We start from the raw sequence: 17,761 nt of genomic DNA on the forward strand, positions 1-17,761 counted from the left end.
TCAATTGAGCCCGGGAGGTCAAGGCTACCGTGAGCTAGGATCGTACAACTGCACTGTAGCCTGTGTGACACAGTGAGACCCTGTCTCAAAAAAAACCCAAAAAAAACAAACAAAACAAAACAAAAAAACACTGGGGACAGGCACAGTAGCTTATGCCTGTAGTCCCAGCACTTTGGGAGGCCAAGGCAAGTGGATCACCTGAGATCAGGAGTTCGATACCAGCCTAGCCAACATGGTGAAACCCCATCCTTACTCAAAATACAAAAAATTAGCCAGGTTGTGATAGTGGGTGCCTGTAATCCCAGCTACTTGGGAGGCTCAGACAGGAGAATCACTTGAACCTGGGGGGTGGAGGTTGCAGTGAGCCAATATCGTGCCACTGCACTCCAGCCTGGGCAGCAAGAGTAAAACTCTGTCTCAAAAACAAATAAAAAAAAACTTCATTATTTCTCCTGATTTGCATTCCCCTTCTGCAGGAGCACGACTATCCTTGGCATTTTTCTTTTTGCTACCTTTAAAGGAATGAGCTATGTTTAAACCATTTATAGTCAGGAGTGGTTACCTTGGGCTGGGGGTGGGGAGGCAGATGGAGTCTCATGGCGTTGAGGAGAAGCTACTGGCAGTGTTCTTGTTCTCAGGCTGGGTGGTGAGTTCCCAGGGTGCACCACGTATGACAAGCTAGGCAAGAAAGGCTAGGTGTGTTACCTAAATTATAGCATCTTCCGATCTATTCAGTACTTCTGGTCCTGCACACCCCTGTGAATCTGTACATATTCTAGTGAGAAATATCTAGTTATGAATCAAAGAGCACTTATATTTCAAGTGGTATCTTTTGAACTAGAACTTGCTTGGAGCCATAAGTTATTTGTTTTGTTTTTGTTTTGGTTTTACACTGAGGTCAGTTTTCCCCAGCCATAAATTGGGAATAAATCCTGCCCAGGAATAGAAGAGTAGAAGATAAATTCCTCCTGTATCTCTGGCCGAGAGCGCACTTTATAAATGCAAAGATTTACTGAGCAATTTTTTTTTTTTTTTTTTTTTGGGAGACAGAGTCTCGCTCTGTCACCCAGACTGGAGTGCAGCGGGACAATTTCGGCTCACTGCAACCTCCACTTCCTGGGTTTGAGTGATTCTCCTTCCTCAGCCTGCTGAGTAACTGGGATTACAGGTGCACGCCTCCATGCCTGGCTAATTTTTAAAAATTTTAGTAGAGACAGGGTTTCACCATGTTGCCCATGCTGGTCTCTAACTCCTGAGCTCAGACAATCCACCTGCCTCAGCCTCCCAAAATGCTGGGATTGTAGGTGTGAGTCACCGCGCCCGACGTGAGTGATATTTTTTCTGTCACCTCTGGGCTGGCTTGGTCCCTTAGGTTGTATCTGTGTGCCCAGCCTTATAGCTTCTTGGCCAAAGCTTTATTAGATCAGAAAGACTAAAAATGCAGACATAGGCTACTGTCATCTAAACCCAAAGTATAACTCCTAGTCTATGTAGATTACCTGAATTGGTTAATGTCAGTTTCAATTTTTCCCTGTAGCCTGATATGGGCAAATGAGCCTATTTGATCTTAGGGCTTCCCTCTAAGACCCCACCTGAGTCTGCCTGCCTGCTTCTTGGCTTTCCAAAGATGCCGTCTTCTGATCAAGAACTAGAGGCAGGGGCTGGGCATGGCGGCTCATGGCTGTAGTCGCAACACTGTGAGAGGCCGAGATGGGAGGATCACTTGAGGTCAGGAATTTGAGACCAGCCTGGCCAACATGGTGAAACCCCATCTCTGCTAAAAATACAAAAACTAGCCGGGTATGGTGGTGAGTGCCTGTAATCCCAGCTACTCGGGAGGCTGAGGCAGGAGAATCGCTTGAACCCGGGAGGTGGAGGTTGCAGTGAGCTGAGACTGTACCACTGCACTCCAGCCTGGGTGACAGAGTGAGGGTGGGGAAAAAGAAAAAGAACTAGAGGCAGGTAGCCAAGGCATTCTATGTAAATCATACATGCAGTTCTGGCTGTCACCAGCCTCCCGAGAATGTGAACCAAGTTGGTGTCCTATATTTAGGTTCTTCAGGATCTGTAGAGAATGTAAACGTCCTTGTTCTGCAGGGAGAATTTAAAGTCCAGAAAGAGGCTGTCTGGATGGTGGCGAACTTTGCAACAGGGGCCACCATGGATCAGCTGATCCAGCTCGTCCACTCTGGGGTCCTGGAGCCACTGGTGAATCTGCTCACAGCCCCAGATGTTAAAATTGTTCTCATCATCCTCGATGTCATCTCTTGCATCCTCCAGGTGAGCCGTTCTGAACAGGTTGGTTTGTAAATAGCTGTCTCCAACTGGATATAGGCATTTAATGTGGCTCTTAAAACTCAAGTTGTACTTTGGGAGGCTGAGGCGGGTGGATCACCTGAAGTCAGGAGTTTGAGGCCAGCCTGGCCAACATAGTGAAACCCTGTCTCTACTAAAATTACAAAAATTAGCCAGAATGGTAGTGCAGGCCTGTATCCTAGCTACTCTGGAGGCTGAGGTGGGAGAATCACTTGAACCCGGGAGGCAGAGGTTGCAGTGAGCCGAGATAGTGCCACTGCACTCCAGCCCAGGTGACAGAGCCAGACTCCGTCTCAAAACAAAACCCAAGTTGGATTATTTCTCTTCCCTCAATCCCTCCACCCTCCTCTGTCCGTGTGTCCTGTGGATAAACGCAAAAGGAGCCATCTCGAAGGACCATGGTCTTCGTTTTCTCCAACAAATGTCTGTGTGCCAGATATTTTTTCAGGTGCTCAGACTATGACAGTCCTTGCTGTAATGGACATTAGGTATGAGTGGGGAGACGGAGGACAGACACATCAGGTAGGGAGTTACGGATAAAGTAAATCAGATAAAGGGGCAGTCACTAATAGTTCAGGGTGGAGAGTGGCTATAGCTGTCTTTTTATAGAGACAGAGACAGAGGGGCAGACAGAGACACAGAGAGACAGACACATACAGAGACACAGAGACAGACAGATACACACAGAGACAGACACACACAGAGACAGAGACAGACGGAGACAGAGACGGAGACGGACAGACGGAGACGGACAGACGGAGAGACGGAGACACGGAGACGGACAGGCAGAGACAGACAGGCAGAGACAGACAGAGACGGACAGGATCTCTGCTCTGTCATCTAGGTTGGAGTGCTGTGATTCTAGCTCACTGCAGCCTTGATCTCCCGGGCTCAAGCAATCCTCCCACCTCAGCCACCTGAATCGGTGGCACTATAACCAGATGCCACCACGCCTGGCCAATGTTTGTATTTTTAGTAGAGACGGGGTCTCTCTGTGTTACCCAGACTGTTCTCTAACTCCTGGGCTCAAGTCATCCTCCCACCTCAGCCTCCCAAAGTGCTAGGATTACAGGTGTGAGCCACCATGCCTGGCCAAGAGGATTGGCTTCTGAGGAGGCTCACACGATGGCTGGGAAGTCACTTGGACACGTGGACCTTCTCCATTGGGCTGCCTGAGTGTCCTCACATCACGCAGCTGGCTTCCTATGGAGTAAGGGGTCTAAAAGCAAGGTGAAGGCCTCAATGTCCTTCATGACCTGACCTTGGAGGTCACATTCTGTCACTTCCACAACATCCTATTGGTTATACAGGTCACTCCCATTCAATGTGAGTGGGGAACTACGCAGGGTTTGGGCACCAGGGGTCAGGGATCATTAGGGCAATCTCAGAGGCTAGCTAGATTCATTTGGTTAGGGTCCTTTTAAAAAATTAATATTTTTTGCCTGGGCATAGTGGCTCACACCTGTAATCCCAGCACTTTGGGAGGCCGAGGTGTGCAGACCACCTGAGGTCAGGATTTCAAGACAAGCCTGGCCAGCATTGTGAAACCCCATGTCTACAAAAAAATTAGCCAGGCACAGTGGCTCACGCCTGTAATCCCAGCTACTCAGGAAGCTGAGGCATGAGAATCACTTGAACCCAGGAGGTGGAGGTTGCAGTGAGCCGAGATCAAGCCACTGCACTCCAGCTTGGGCGACAAAGCAAGAGTCTGTCTCTATAAATAAATTATAAATATAAATATAACAGGATCTCACTCTGTCACCCAGGCTAGAATGCAGTGGCGTGATCTCAGCTCACTACAGCCTCAACTTCTTAGGTTCAGGTGATCCTCCCACCTCAGCCTTCCAAGTAGCTGGGATTATAGGCTTGTGCTACCACACCCATCTAATTTTTGTATTTTTAGCAGAGGTGGGGTCTTGCTATGTTGCCCAGGCTGGTCTCAAACTCCTGGGCTCAAGTGATCCTCTCACCTCGGCCTCCCAAAGTGCTGGGATTACAGGAATGGGCCACCGTGTCCAGCTTAGTTAAGGTTCTTTTATAGGTGACAAAACCATCTGAAAAGCTTCAAAGTAACACTAGGGAGCTCCTTTTAGAAGCCCACTTTAAGCATCTTTTTAATGTAATTTTCTTGAAAAGAACGATCTGAGTCAAGACTAGATTTGAAACTCAACCCAGTGACATCCTAAAACTTGGATCAAACGACACAAGACAAAGAATAGATATTTATGAGTGCATTGTTCATGCTAATCCTTAGCACTTTAGGAGGCAGATAGGCAGGTGGGATCACCTGTTAGGTTTATGGTCCAGCCTGACACATGCATGAACCCTTATTTTCTACAAAAAATACAAAAAGCTAGACTGGCATAGTATGTGCCTGTAGTCCCAGGTCTTAGAGGCCGGGAGGCAGAGAATTTCTTGAACCCGGGAGGTAGAGAGTAAGAAAGTGAGCTGGGCGATTACTGCACTCCAGCCTGGGCTGCAGGAGCAAGACTCTGCCCCAAAAAAAAAAAAAGATATTTGGGCCACCCCAGTGCCCCAACCCACCGGGAGACCAAGGCAGGAGGATCGCTTGAGGCCAGGAGTTGGAGTAATTTCAATTCCTAAAAGTAATGCAGCAGATCTCTTGTCTCTACACAAAATGTTAACAAAATTGTGATACCTTCTGAGTCTCCTTGTATCTTCTTTTATTTACTAATTTTTTTTTGAGGGACTGGAGTCTTATACAAGTCATACAGGCTGGGAGGTAATGGTGCAATCTCAGCTCACTGCAACCCTGCCTCCTGGGTTCAAATTCTTGTGCCTCGAAGCCTGAGTAGCTGGGATTGGCAGGCACCTGCCACCACACCCAGCTAATTTTTGTATTTTTAGTAGAGATGAGGTTTCACCGTGTTGGCCAGGCTGGTCTCAAGCTCCTGACCTCAAGTGATCCGCCTGCCTTGGCCTCCCAAAGTGCTGGGATTACAGGCATGAGCCACTGCGCCCGGCCCTGTATTTATGATATATGTCTGCTGTATAACCTGGATACCTGAAATGGGAGGAAGATCATGTAATTTTCAACCAATTTGGGAAGAGTGAAATTGCAACTATACATTCAGGAATGGTAGGCTTTGGTCTGCTTCCACTGGGGGCAGCTACCTAGAGGACTGGCAGAGGTCCCACCCCACAAGGGCTCCTGCTGGGGGTCTCATGTCCCCTTATACTTGGCCACAGGCAGCAGAGAAACTGTCTGAGAAGGAAAGCCTGTGTCTTCTGATAGAAGAACTTGGTGGGATCGATAGAATTGAGGCTTTACAACTGCATGAGAACCGTCAAATTGGTCGGGCGGCTTTGAACATCATCGAGAAGCACTTTGGTGAGGTAAGTGACTTAGGAGTGCAAAGGAATGTCCAGGGGTCCTGGTGGGGCAGCTCTGCAGCGGGTGACCCTGTCGGGGCCTGGGCTGTTGCGTGTGGCAGGTGACTGGGCAGGTGGGCTTCTCTCCCGCCACATCCTCTGAAGTTAATGTGTCTCCTCTACCCGTGCTGTATCAGGTCATCTTTGAGTAGTGGCTTCTTGGTGCCTGGAAGCTGTTCGAATTCCTTAGGAGCTTATCCCGCTGCCTTTGGCTTAAAACTTCACTTTACTGGTCTCCTTTTTGGGAGAGGTATGGGAGGGGAGAGGATTTGATGCTAAAGTGACTTTTTATTTATTTATTTATGTATTTATGTATGTATGTATGTATTTATTGAGATGGTTTCACTCTGTTGCCCAGGCGGGAGGGCAGAGGCGCCATCTCGGCTCACTGCAACTTCTGCCTCCCAGATTCAGTTGATTCTTGAGCCTCCGTGACCTGAGTGGCTGGGATTAGAGAGATGTACCACCACGCCCAGCTAATCTTTAGTAGAGACAGGGTTTCCCTATGTTAGTCAGGCTGGTCTTAAACTCCTGGCTTCAAGTGATCCACCTGCCTCGGTGTAATCCCAAAGCGCTGGCATCACAGGCATGAGCCACCACGCCTGGCCCATCTCCACAACAGTTTTTATCTTCTCAAACTGAAACTCCCTACCCGTTAACTACAAAGTCCCCAACACACCTTTCCCCCAGCCCTTGCAGTAACCATCATTTTGCTTTCTGTCTCTATGAATTTGACTATTCTAGGGACCTCATGAGTGGAATTGGTACAGCATTTGTCCTTTCGTGACTGATGTATTTCCACTTGGCATACGGTCTTCAAGGTTCATCCGTGTTGTAGCATGTCAGGATTGCTTTCTTTTTTAAGGCTGAATAATACTCCATTGAATATATATGCCGCATTGTATTTATTCATTTCCCTGTCAATGGACATGTGAGTTTCTTCTACCATTTGGCTATGGTGAATACGCTGCTATGAACGTGGGTGTGTAAGCCTGTTAGAGTCCCTGCTTCTAATTTTTTTTTTTTTTTTAAAGACAGGGCCCTGCTCTGTCACCCAGGCTGTGGAAGGCAGTGGCAGCAATGATTGCTCACTGTAGCCTTGACTTCCCTAGACTCAAGCAGTCCTCCTACCTAAGCCTCCCAAGGAGCTGGGACTACAGGCATGCACCACCATGACAGCAGTTAACTTTTGTATTTTTTTTTAATAGAGATGGGGTTTCTTCATGTTGTCCAGGTTGGTCTAAAACTCCTGAGCTCAAGCAAGCCACCTGTCTCGACCTCCCAAAGTGCCGGGATTACAGGTGTGTGCCACCACGCCTGGCCCAGTTCTTTGGAGTATATATACCCAGAGTGGAATTGCTAGATTATATGGTAATTCCATTTTGAAGTTTTGAAGAACTACCATGCTCTTTTCCATAGTAGATGTACCATTTCACATCCCTACCAACAATGCATGAGGATTCCAATTTCTCCACACCCTTGCCAACACTTGTTATTTTCTGGATGTTTTGGTAATAGCTATCCTCATGGGTATAAAGTGGAATCTCATTGTGGTTTGGTTTGCACTTATATCAGAAATTTTTCATATGAGGAAGGCAACCTCACATTTATTTCATGACCAGATCAACATGGGGCTAGGAGTTTACAGAGTGACACTTCTCTTAAGTGTCAAAGGTAACTTATCAGCAAAATAAAGGACCATACAGTCAATATGACCAGGTAGATGGTGTGGTTAGCTGGGGCAGTTAATCTTGATTTGGGACCAAGAAGATGCTCTCTGCTGGGAGCAGTGGCTCACGTCTGTAATCCCAGCACTTTGGGAGGCCGAGGCAGGCCTCCCTCGAGGTTAGGGGTTCGAGACCAGCCTGGCCAACATGGCGAAACCCCATATCTACTAAAAATACAAAATTAGCTGGGTGTGGTGGTTTGTGCCTGTAATCCCAGCTACTCAGGAGGCTGAGGCAGGAGAATCACTTGAACCCCAGAACAGAGATTGCAGTGAGCCAGGATGGTGCCACTGTATTCCGGCCTGGGCAACAGAGCAAAACTCCATCTCCGAGGAGAAGAAGAAAAAAAAGCTCTCAAGCCAGGTGTGGTAGCTCAGGCCTGTAATTGCAGCACTTTGGGAGGCTAAGGCGGGTGGATTGCTCGAGCCCAGGAGCTCTGAGACCAGCCTGGGCAAAATAGCAAGACCCCATATCTACAAGAAATACAAAAATTAGCCAGGCGTAATGGCATGTGCCTGTAATCCCAGTTACTCGGGAGGCTGCAGTGGGAGGATTGCTTGAGCTGAGATTGTGCCACTGCACTCCAACCTGAGCAACAGCGTGAGACTTTTTTTTTTTTTTGAGACGGAGTCTTGCTCTGTCACCCAGGCTGGAGTGCAGTGGCGCAATGTCAGCTCACTGCAAGCTCCACCTCCCGGGTTCATGCCATTCTCCTGCCTCAGCCTCCCAAGTAGCTGGGACCACAGGCACCCACCGCCACCATGCCAGGCTAATTTTTTGTATTTTTAGTAGAGATGAAGTTTCACTGTGTTAGGCAGGATAGTCTCGATCTCCTGACCTCGTGATCTGCCCGCCTCGGCCTCCCAAGTGCTGGGATTACAGGCGTGAGCCACTGTACCTGGCCCGAGACTGTCTTAAAAATAAAAAAGGCCAGGCTTGGTGAAGCCAAGCCTGCCATCCCAGCACTTTGGGAGGCAGGCGGGTGGATCACGAGGTCAGGAGGTCAGGGTGCTCGTAGCATGGTGAAACCCGTCTCTACTGAAAATACAAAAACTAGCAGGCGTGGTGGCGAGAGCACATGAGTCTCAGCTACTTGGGAGGCTGAGGCGGGAGAATGGCGTGAACCAGGGCCGGAGGCTTGCAGTGAGCGAGATCAGGCCACTGCACTCCAGCCTGGGAGCACAGCTGAGACTCCGTCTCAAAAAAATAAAATAAAATAAAAATAAAAAATAAAAAAAGTTCTCAAAGGAGACCAGACCCAGAATGGTGATAATGGTGATAAGCATTTTCCAGGTTAATGGTTCCTATGAAAACCTCATAAATAAGCTCAGCTGGGTGCAGTGGCTCACACCTGTAATCCAAGCACTTTGGGAGGCCGAGGTAGGTGGATCACCCGAAATTAGGAGTTCGAGACCAGCCTGGCCAACATGGCGAAACCCGGTGTCTACTAAAAATACAAAAATTAGCTGGGTGTGGTGACAGGCGCCCATAATCCCAGCTACTCAAGAGGCTGAGGCAGGAGAATCACTTGAACCTGGAAAGCAGAGGTTGCAGTGAGCTGCAATCATGCCACTGCACTCCAGCCTGGGCGACAGAGCGAAATGCCATCCCAAATAAATAAATAAAAAGAGACTCATCTGTTAAAGGGGGTTCGATCCCTGGGGCTTATCCAAGAATTCCGGGGTAAAGATTTCTGGACTAGAAGTAGTAGCTATACCCATCATTTGCTTACTCATTGTCAGGACGGTGTTCTATGTCTATCAAAACTGCATTAAAAACAACCTACTCACAAAAGGACAAATATTACGTGATTCCACTTAGATGTGGTACCTAGAGTCATCAAATTCATAGAAACAAAGTAGAATGGTGTTTGCCAGGTGCTGGATGGAGGGAATGAGGAGTGATTTAATCAGTGATCCCAACCTTTTTGACAGTAGGGACCAGTTTTGTTTGTTTGTTTGTTTGTTTTGAGATGGAGTCTCGTTCAGTCACCCAGGCTGGAGTACAGTGGCATGATCTTGGCTCACTACAAGCTCTGCCTCCCAGGTTCATGCCATTCTCCTGCCTCAGCCTCCCGAGTAGCTGGGACCACAGGCACCTGCCGCCACCACACCAGGCTAATTTTTTGTATTTTCAGTACAGACAGGGTTTCACCATGTTAGCCAGGATGATCTCGATCTCCTGACCTCGTGATCTACCCACCTTGGCCTCCCAAAGTGCTGGGATTACAGGCGTGAGCCACCGCACCTGGCAGGGACCAGTTTTTATAAAAGACAAATTTTCCACAGATGGGGAGTTAGGGGATAGTTTCGGGATGATTCAAGAGCATTACATTTATTGTGTACTTTATATTATTATTACATGGTAATGTATAATGAAATAATTATACAGCTCATCATCATGCAGAATCAGTGGGAGCCCTGAGCTTTTTTCCTGCAGCTAGACAGTCCCATCTGGGGGTGACAGGAGACAGTGACAGATCATCAGGCACTAGATTCTCATAAGGAGCGTGTAACCTGGTTCCCTGGCAGGTGCAGTTCACAACAGGGTTTGTGCTGCTATGAGAATCTAATGCTGCCACTGATTTGACAGGAGGCAGAGCTCAGGTGGTAATGTGAGTGATGGGGAGTGGCTGTAAATACAGATGAAGCTTCACTTGCTGCTCTGCTGCTCACCTTCTGCTGTGCGGCCCAGTTCCTAATAGGCCATGGACCGGGGACAGGGCGGTGGTTGGGGACTCCTGATGTAATAGGTACAAAGCCTCAGTTGTGCAAGATGAAAAAGTTCCAGAGGTGGGTGGTGGTGATGATTGCACAACAGTGTAAATGTACTTAATTGCTACTGAGCTACCTGCTTAAACATGGTGAAAGAGGGTCGATTTGGTTACAAGGTGCATTTTGCCAAATGTGCAGTGATAATGTGCTGAGAATCCTGGAGGTTATAACAGTGTCTGTTCTCTCCTGAAGGAAGAAGATGAGAGCCTAACTTTACTGAGCCAAGTCCTAGACCAAGATTATGAATTTATAGATTGTGAATGCTTAGCAAAAAAATAGCCAAGCTCCATAACTCCTAAGCCAACAACCCAGTGCTAAAGGATAACTTCTTTAAGAAGCTGTAGTCCACTATCTTAGTGTAACCCAAGTGTAACCCCAATGTGAAGCTTTTAAAACTTGACATTAATAAAATGTACAACACTTTCACTTTTCTCTACCTGAACTTCAGATAAACCCCTTGCTTCTTAAAACCATGTGGAATTCATCTCCTAAGAATGTTTGTTTGTTTAGGCCGAGCGTGGTGGCTCACACCTGTAATCCCAGCACTTTGGGAGGCCAAGGCGGGTAGATCACCTGAGGTTAGGAGTTCGAGACCAGCCTGGCCAATATGGTGAAACTCTCTCTGCTAAAAATACAAAAAATTAGCCAGGTGTGGTGACGCATGCCTGTAATCCCAGCTATTTGGGAGGCTGAGGCAGGAGAATTGCTTGAACCCAGGAGGTCGGAGGTTGCAGTGAACTGAGATCGAGCCATTGTACTCCAGCCTGGGCAACAAGAGTGAAACTCAATCTCAAAAAAATAAAAAATAAAGAACATTTGTTTAGTAATTGCCTTTTAAAAGATCTTAAAGTAAAACCTTCAAGACAGAGTAGAATGGTCTTATAGCTATCTGGACAGACTGTTTTTCTTTCTTTTTCTCTTTTTTTTTGAGATGGAGTTTCACTCTTATCACCCAGGCTGGAGTGCAATGGTGTGATCTAGGCTCACTGCAACCTCCGTCTCCCAGGTTCCAGTGATTTTCCTGCCTCTGCTGCCAAATAGCTGGGACTATAGGTGCCTGCCACCATGCCGGGCTAATTTTTGTATTTTTGGTAGAGACGGCATTTTACCACGTTGACCAGGCTGGTCTCAAACTCATGACCTCAGGTGGTCCACCCATCTCAGTCTCCCAAAGTGCTGGGACTACAGGCATGAGCCACCATGCCCGGCCACTACACAGACTTTGACTTGCAGATACAGTATCATTGGTTCTTGGTGCTGCAGGGACAGTGTTACTGGCCTTCTTTCCTCTGGCAATTAATATCCTGACACTGACAAGATCTAAGATAATTTTCTCCAGAAACTCAATCTCTCTTATTCTTCCGAGAGAGAGAGAGAGAGAGTGTGTGTGTGTGTGTGTGTGTTTCTATATTTCAGGGCAACACCACCATATGCAGGTAACCTTCTAAAGAATTTTGTAGAGATGGGGTCTTACTATGTTGTCCAGGTTAGTCTCAAATTGCTGGCCTTAAGCCATCGTCTCTCTCTGGCTTCCCAAAGTGCTGGGATTACAGGCATGAGCCACTGTACCTGGCCTACATCTTATATTTGAGCCATGACTTTCTTGTATACTTAGTATTCATAACTTAAATGAACTTTGATACAATGTACATTTTACAGAGCTATAGATATTTAAAATAAGGGAGGACCCATGCCAGCTCCACCCTATCCCCAGAGACCAGAACTTTCTACCCTTTGATCTGTTTAGTCTATGCTTTCGTAATTCTAAACATCATGCTTCTGCTACATTTGAAGATGATGATCGAATTTACAGAAGAGGTAGCCGTTTTTTATACCCTCCCTGTCTTCCCATCATAGATACCTAATTTTTGTTAGCTCGTAATGATGTGAATTATATTCAGAAGTATGTTTTCCTTAGCATTAATCCAGACCTTCGCTCGTATGCTTTGTTTTACCTTGGGCTTACCTCCTATCAAATTCTTCGCTACAAGCATCAGCCTCCTGCTGAATGTAATACATCAGTAATCTACCAACATGCTTGTCATCCACACCCACTGGAGAGCTCTCTGTCATGCTCCAGCCTGAAATAGTTGCCCCCATCTTCTGGTACACATCTGTTGTCCCGAGATCGGCTTTTACCATCATCCTGGGGGCTCCATTCACTTTTCCCGGGTCAATTTACCTGTTTCCAGGATCTCATGCCTGCCTGCTCTTGTTTTCCCCTTTCTTTTAGGGACAAGGTCTCACTCTGTTGCCCAGACTGGAGTGCAGCGGCACCATTACAGCTCAGCTCAGGGCAGCCTTGCTAAAGCAGTCCTCCTGCCTCAGTCTCCTGAGCAGCTGGGTCTACAGGTGTGTGCCACTATGCTCAGCTAATTGTTTAATTAATTTGGCTTTTAAAATTTTAATTAATTTGGCTTCAGGAAGCCTAAGGCAAGAGGATTGCTTGAGCCAGGAAGTTCAAGGCTGCAGTGAGCTATGATGGCGACACTGCACACCAGCCTGGGCTACGAAGTGAGACCCTGTCTCCAAAATAAATGATGGCATGAGGTAGGCACGGGATCTAGGAAACAGGGAAGCTGACCTTGAATTCCTGGGAGCAAGCGATCGTCCTGCCTTGGCTTCTCAATAGCGCTGGGATTACAGGCGTGAGCCACTGAGACCCTGGCTTTTAATATGCATGTCTCTTCGGGGAGGGTGCATGGGAGGTTAAATTTCAGACACTGCTCATCCAAAAACATGTACTTGATTTTTTATGTTTATTTTTGAGACGGAGTCTTGCTCTGTTATCCAGACTGGAGCGCAGTGGCACCATCTCGGCTCACTGCAACCTCCACCTCCTGGGTTCAAGTGATTTTGCTGCCTCAGCCTCCTGAGTAGCTGGAATTACAGGCACCCGCCAACATGCCCAGCTAATTTTTGTTTTGTTTTGTTTTTTTAAAGTAGAGATGGGTTTTCACCATGTTGAACAGGCTGGTCTCGAGCTCCTGACCTCCGTGGGATTACAGGGTGTGAGCCACTGCACCCAACCTTGAAAACACGTACTTTGTTTTGACTCCTGGTTGATAATCCAGCTGCAGAGAGTGTTCTAGACTGGAAACTATGACCTTCAGAATGTTGCAAGCATCAATCATTATATTCTAGTTTTCAGTGTTGGGTTCAAAGTCTTCTACTCTGATTGCCAATTATTTTGTGCATGACTCTCCTCCCCTGTCTCACCTCCACTGACTGAAGTTTGTAGGTTGTGTCTCCAGTATTCTTAAATGTGCTGTCCTGAATAGAAACTTATTTTCTGTACAACCAAATATGAGCCTTGCAGTCTAGAATTATGTCCTTTAATTTTTTAAAATCAAGAGCTTGGAACAGTGGCTCACGCCTATAATTCCAGCACTTTGGGAGGCTGAGGTGGGAGGACCCCTTGAGTCCAGGAGTTTGAGACCAGCCTGGGCAACATAGCGAGACCCCATCTCTAAAAAGAAAAAGAGAAAAAATAGAATTATCTCCCCTGCCACCACCATTTTTTTTTCCACTGAAACTGATTCTCTCATTTTCTTGTCCCATTCTCTATTTTCCATCTTTATTTTTTACTTTCTGGGGCTTTCTTCCAGGCTTTTCATTTCTGCAGTCACTTAATTGGAGACACTGTTTACATAGGTTTCTCTTTTCAAGCCCCCTTCTTCATTAATGCAAGATCCTATCTCTGTGCTCTTGACCTAGCTTTGTTTGTGCATTGATTCTTGGGGAGTGTCTGTTGGTTTGGTGTGCCCACGGCAAAGGCTTCCATCAGATGTCTGGTGTCCTTGGATCTCTGCTTATAATAGAAAGGTCCTCGGGCTGATTGGAGCCGTGAGCGGGGCCTGTCATTGGTGGACATTTGCTGGGTGACCGCACAGGAACCCGGTCATTCCAACAAGTGATCCCAAGTTTTTTTGTTTTTGTTTTTGTTTTTTTTTTTTTTGAGACAGTCTTGTTCTTTCACCCAGACTGGAGTGCAGTGGTGCGATCTCAGCTCACTGCAACCTCCGCCTCCCGGGTAGCTGGGATTATAGGCTCGTGGCACCATGGCCAGGTAATTTTTGTATTTTTGGTAGAGATGAGGTTTCACCATGTTGGCTAGGATGGTCTCAATCTCTTGACCTTGTGATCCGCCCACCTTGGCCTCCAAAAGTGCTGGGATTACAGGTGTGAGCCACCGCGGTTTCATTAATGGAGAGTTCAGGATGGGAAGCAAACTAAATGTCAAGGGCTAGATGTGCATTAAAGTTCTTTGAAGTAGGTGGCAGTGCATCCATGTCAAAGATAAGGAAACACAGCCGGGACTGGTGGTGTGCGCCTGTGGTCCCAGCTACTCAGGAGGCCGAAGTGGAAGAATCGCTTGAGACCAGGGGTTTGAAAGCAGCCTAGGCATCATAGCAAGATCCCATTCTCTACAAAAAATTTTAAAAATTAGCTGGATGGGGTGGTGCACACCTGTGGTTCTAGCTACTTGGGAGCCTGAGGCGGGAGGATCACTTGAGCCCAGGAGGTTGAGGCGGCTGTCAGCCACAATCCTGCCACTGTACCCCAGCCTGGGTGACAAAACCAGACCCTACCTCTTAAAAAAAAAAAAAAAAAAAAAAAAAAAAAAAAAGTCCCAGAGCGGTAAAGATGAACAAGAAGTAAGAGCAGGGCCAGGATTTACCCTGCTGTTCTGAAAGCACATGTTTTGTGTGGGTGGGTGGGGGAGGGAGGGTTTTGCTCTGTTAGGGATACTAACCCCCTATTCCCACATCCCTCAGAGTGCTGGCTATGGCCACTTGTCTGAGAACCATCCAAGAACATGGCAAAAATGCAGAATTCTTGCCCCTCAGACTCTGGGGGGTAGGACCTAAGTATCAATGTGTTTAACCAGCTTCTCAGGGGCATTTGAGAGGCAAATGCTAAAGCAGATGAAGTTCCTGCCCTCAAGAGGTTTAGATTCTAGTTAGGGAGACAGACAATAAACCAATGTAACGTAAGTCAAGTTCCAGGAAGAAAAAGCAGAATAAGAGAACATGACAGTGTTTTAGACTTGGGGATGATAGCATCTGAGGGAGCAAAACTGAGAAAAATGAGTATTTTGCTTACTGAACAACCTCACCTTGGCTGGGTGCTGTGGCTCACTCCTAACACTTTGGGAGGCTGAGGTGGGCAGATCACTTGAGGTCAGGAGTTCGAGACCAGCCTGGCCAACATGGTGAAACTCCATCTCTACTAAAAATACAAAAAGTAGCCAGGCATGTTGGTGCATGCCTGTAATTCCAGCTACTCAGGTGGCTGAGATTTCGGACACCACAGACTGGTTTTGTGGAAGGCAATTTTTCCACGGATAGTGGGGTGCCGGGGAGGGGCATGGTTTGGGGATAATTCAAGACATTCCATTTATTGTGTACTTTATTATTACATTGTAATAGATAATGAAACAATTCTGTTGCTCACCATCATGTAGGATCAGTGGGAGCTCGAGCTTGTTTTCCTGCAACTAGACGGTCCTGTCTGGGGGTGATGGGAAAGAGCAACAGATCATCAGGCATTAGATTCTCATAAAGAGGCTGGGCACAGTGGCTCATAACTGTAATCCTAACACTTTGGGAGGCCAAGGGGGGTGGATCACCTGTGGTCAGGAATTCAAGACCAGCCTGGCCAACATGGTGAAACCCTGTCTCTACTAAAAATGCAAAAAAAAAAAAAAAAAAAAAAAAAATTAGCTGGGCATGATGGCATGAGCTTGTAGTCCTAGCTACTTAGGAGGCTGAGGCAGGAGAATTGCTTGAACCCGGGAGGTGGAGGTTGCAATGAGCCAAGGTTGCACCAGTACACTCTAGCCTTTTTTTTTTTTTTTTTTTTTTTTTAACCTTATCTGAAAAATTCTGAGGAACATGCAACCTAGATCCCTTGCACATACAGTTCACAATAGGGTTCTCTCTCCTATGGGAATTTTATGCTGCAACTGATCTGACAGGCAGAGCTCAGCTTCGCTCACCTGCTACTCACCCCCTGCTGGGTGGTCCGGTTGCTATCAGGCTACGGGCTAGTCTAGGGGTTGGGGACCACTGTGCTAAGGCAAGGCTGGCCCTGAAGGAGGTGAAGGTAGTTCTGCAAATTCCTGGGAAAGGCATCCCAGGCAGAGGAGACAGCGGGGCCAGGGCACAGAGGTGGGAGCTGGCTCCAGGTGTGCGAGCAGCAGCCTCTGTGGCTGGAGCAAGGTGGAGTTGGGGTATGAGAGGCTGAGGTTTGACAGCATCACATCAGGGGGCCTTGTAAGCTAAGATGCAGACTTTGACTTTTATTTTAAATATTGTGAGAGGCCAGGCATGGTGGCTCATACCTGAAATCCCAGCACTTTGGGAGGCCGAGGCAGGTGGATCTCTTGAGTCCAGGAGTTTGAGACCAATTTGGCCAACATGGTGAAACCCTGTCTCTACTCAAAATGCAAAACTTAGCTGGGAGTCATGGTGTGTACCTGTAATCCCAGCTATTTGGAAGGCTGAGGCATGAGAATTGCTTGAACCTGGGAGGTAGAGGTTGCAGTGAGCTGAGATATCATTGCTTTCCAGCCTGGGTGATAGAGCAAGACTCCATCTCAAAAACAAACACCAAAACCAGTAAAAACAATACTGTGGGAAAACACAGGAGCATCTGCAGTAGGGGGTGACGGATCCTAACAGTTTAGAAGGGTCTCCTTTGACTGCTGTGGGCAACTGAAGTGGAAGCTGAAGAAGCAGTTACTGTTGGAACCATCATAGGCTGAGTGAGAAAAGGAGGATCAGATGAGATGGAAATGTGTTGGCGCCACAGCCTGCAGAGTTCCTGGTTTGTTCCTGCTTCAAAGGACAAGCTGCTATGACACTCACTGTTCATGCCTTCCTATTCTTTTAGAGATGGGGTCTCGCTCTGCTGCCCAGGCTGGAGTACAGTGGTGCAATCACAACTCACCATATCCTTGACCTCCTGGGCTGGAGTGATCCTTCTGCCTCAGACTCCAGAGTAGCTGGGACCACAGGTGCATGCCACCATACCAGGCTAATTTTGTTTTACTTTTTGTAGAGATGGGGTCTTGCTATGCTACCCAGGCTGGTCTTGAACTCCTGATCTCAAGCAATCTTCCGGCCTCAGCCTCCCAAAGTGCTGGGATTACAGGCATGAGCCACCATGCCCAGACTCGTATTTCTTTCTCTCAATTCCATGTCTAACAAAACTCTAAAGCTAGACGTTTTCCTGTGTGTCACTGGGCGGAAAGCAAATACTGGGAACACATGTCTTACAGGAGAGGGGTTGTCTGCCGTGGCATTCCTGCAGCCTTGGTCAGACAAAGAGCTTCGTCCCACTGGATTTAACTAGAATCTCCCAAACACAAGTGACTTTTGGTCCCCTTCACTTTTCATATAACACCTGTGAATACAGAACATTCTTCAGAAAAAGCTGTGTGGGCAATGGTCAGAAGGGGAGTAACTAGACTGGACATGGTGGCTCATGCCTGTAATCCCAGCACTTTGGGAGGCTGAGGTGGGCGGATCATGAGGTCAGGAGTTT

General features: G+C 47.3%; 1 protein-coding gene across 3 annotated transcripts in view; it reads left to right on the forward strand.

The window, feature by feature from the left end:
* Window positions 1-10,791, forward strand: part of KPNA7 (karyopherin subunit alpha 7) — a 35,206-nt gene extending 24,415 nt beyond the window's left edge. For all 3 annotated transcript variants that reach the window (XM_021935676.2, XM_021935678.2, XM_021935677.2), the window contains 3 exons: window positions 2,098-2,280; window positions 5,527-5,673; window positions 10,403-10,791. In XM_021935676.2, the coding sequence (XP_021791368.1) occupies window positions 2,098-2,280; window positions 5,527-5,673; window positions 10,403-10,489 (417 nt within the window). In that variant the 3' untranslated portion in view covers window positions 10,490-10,791. The remainder of the gene's footprint in view (window positions 1-2,097; window positions 2,281-5,526; window positions 5,674-10,402) is intronic.
* Window positions 10,792-17,761: the final 6,970 nt, after the last annotated feature.

The sequence above is a fragment of the Papio anubis genome, chromosome 4, assembly GCF_008728515.1.
Source record: "Papio anubis isolate 15944 chromosome 4, Panubis1.0, whole genome shotgun sequence".
Lineage (NCBI taxonomy): Eukaryota > Metazoa > Chordata > Mammalia > Primates > Cercopithecidae > Papio > Papio anubis.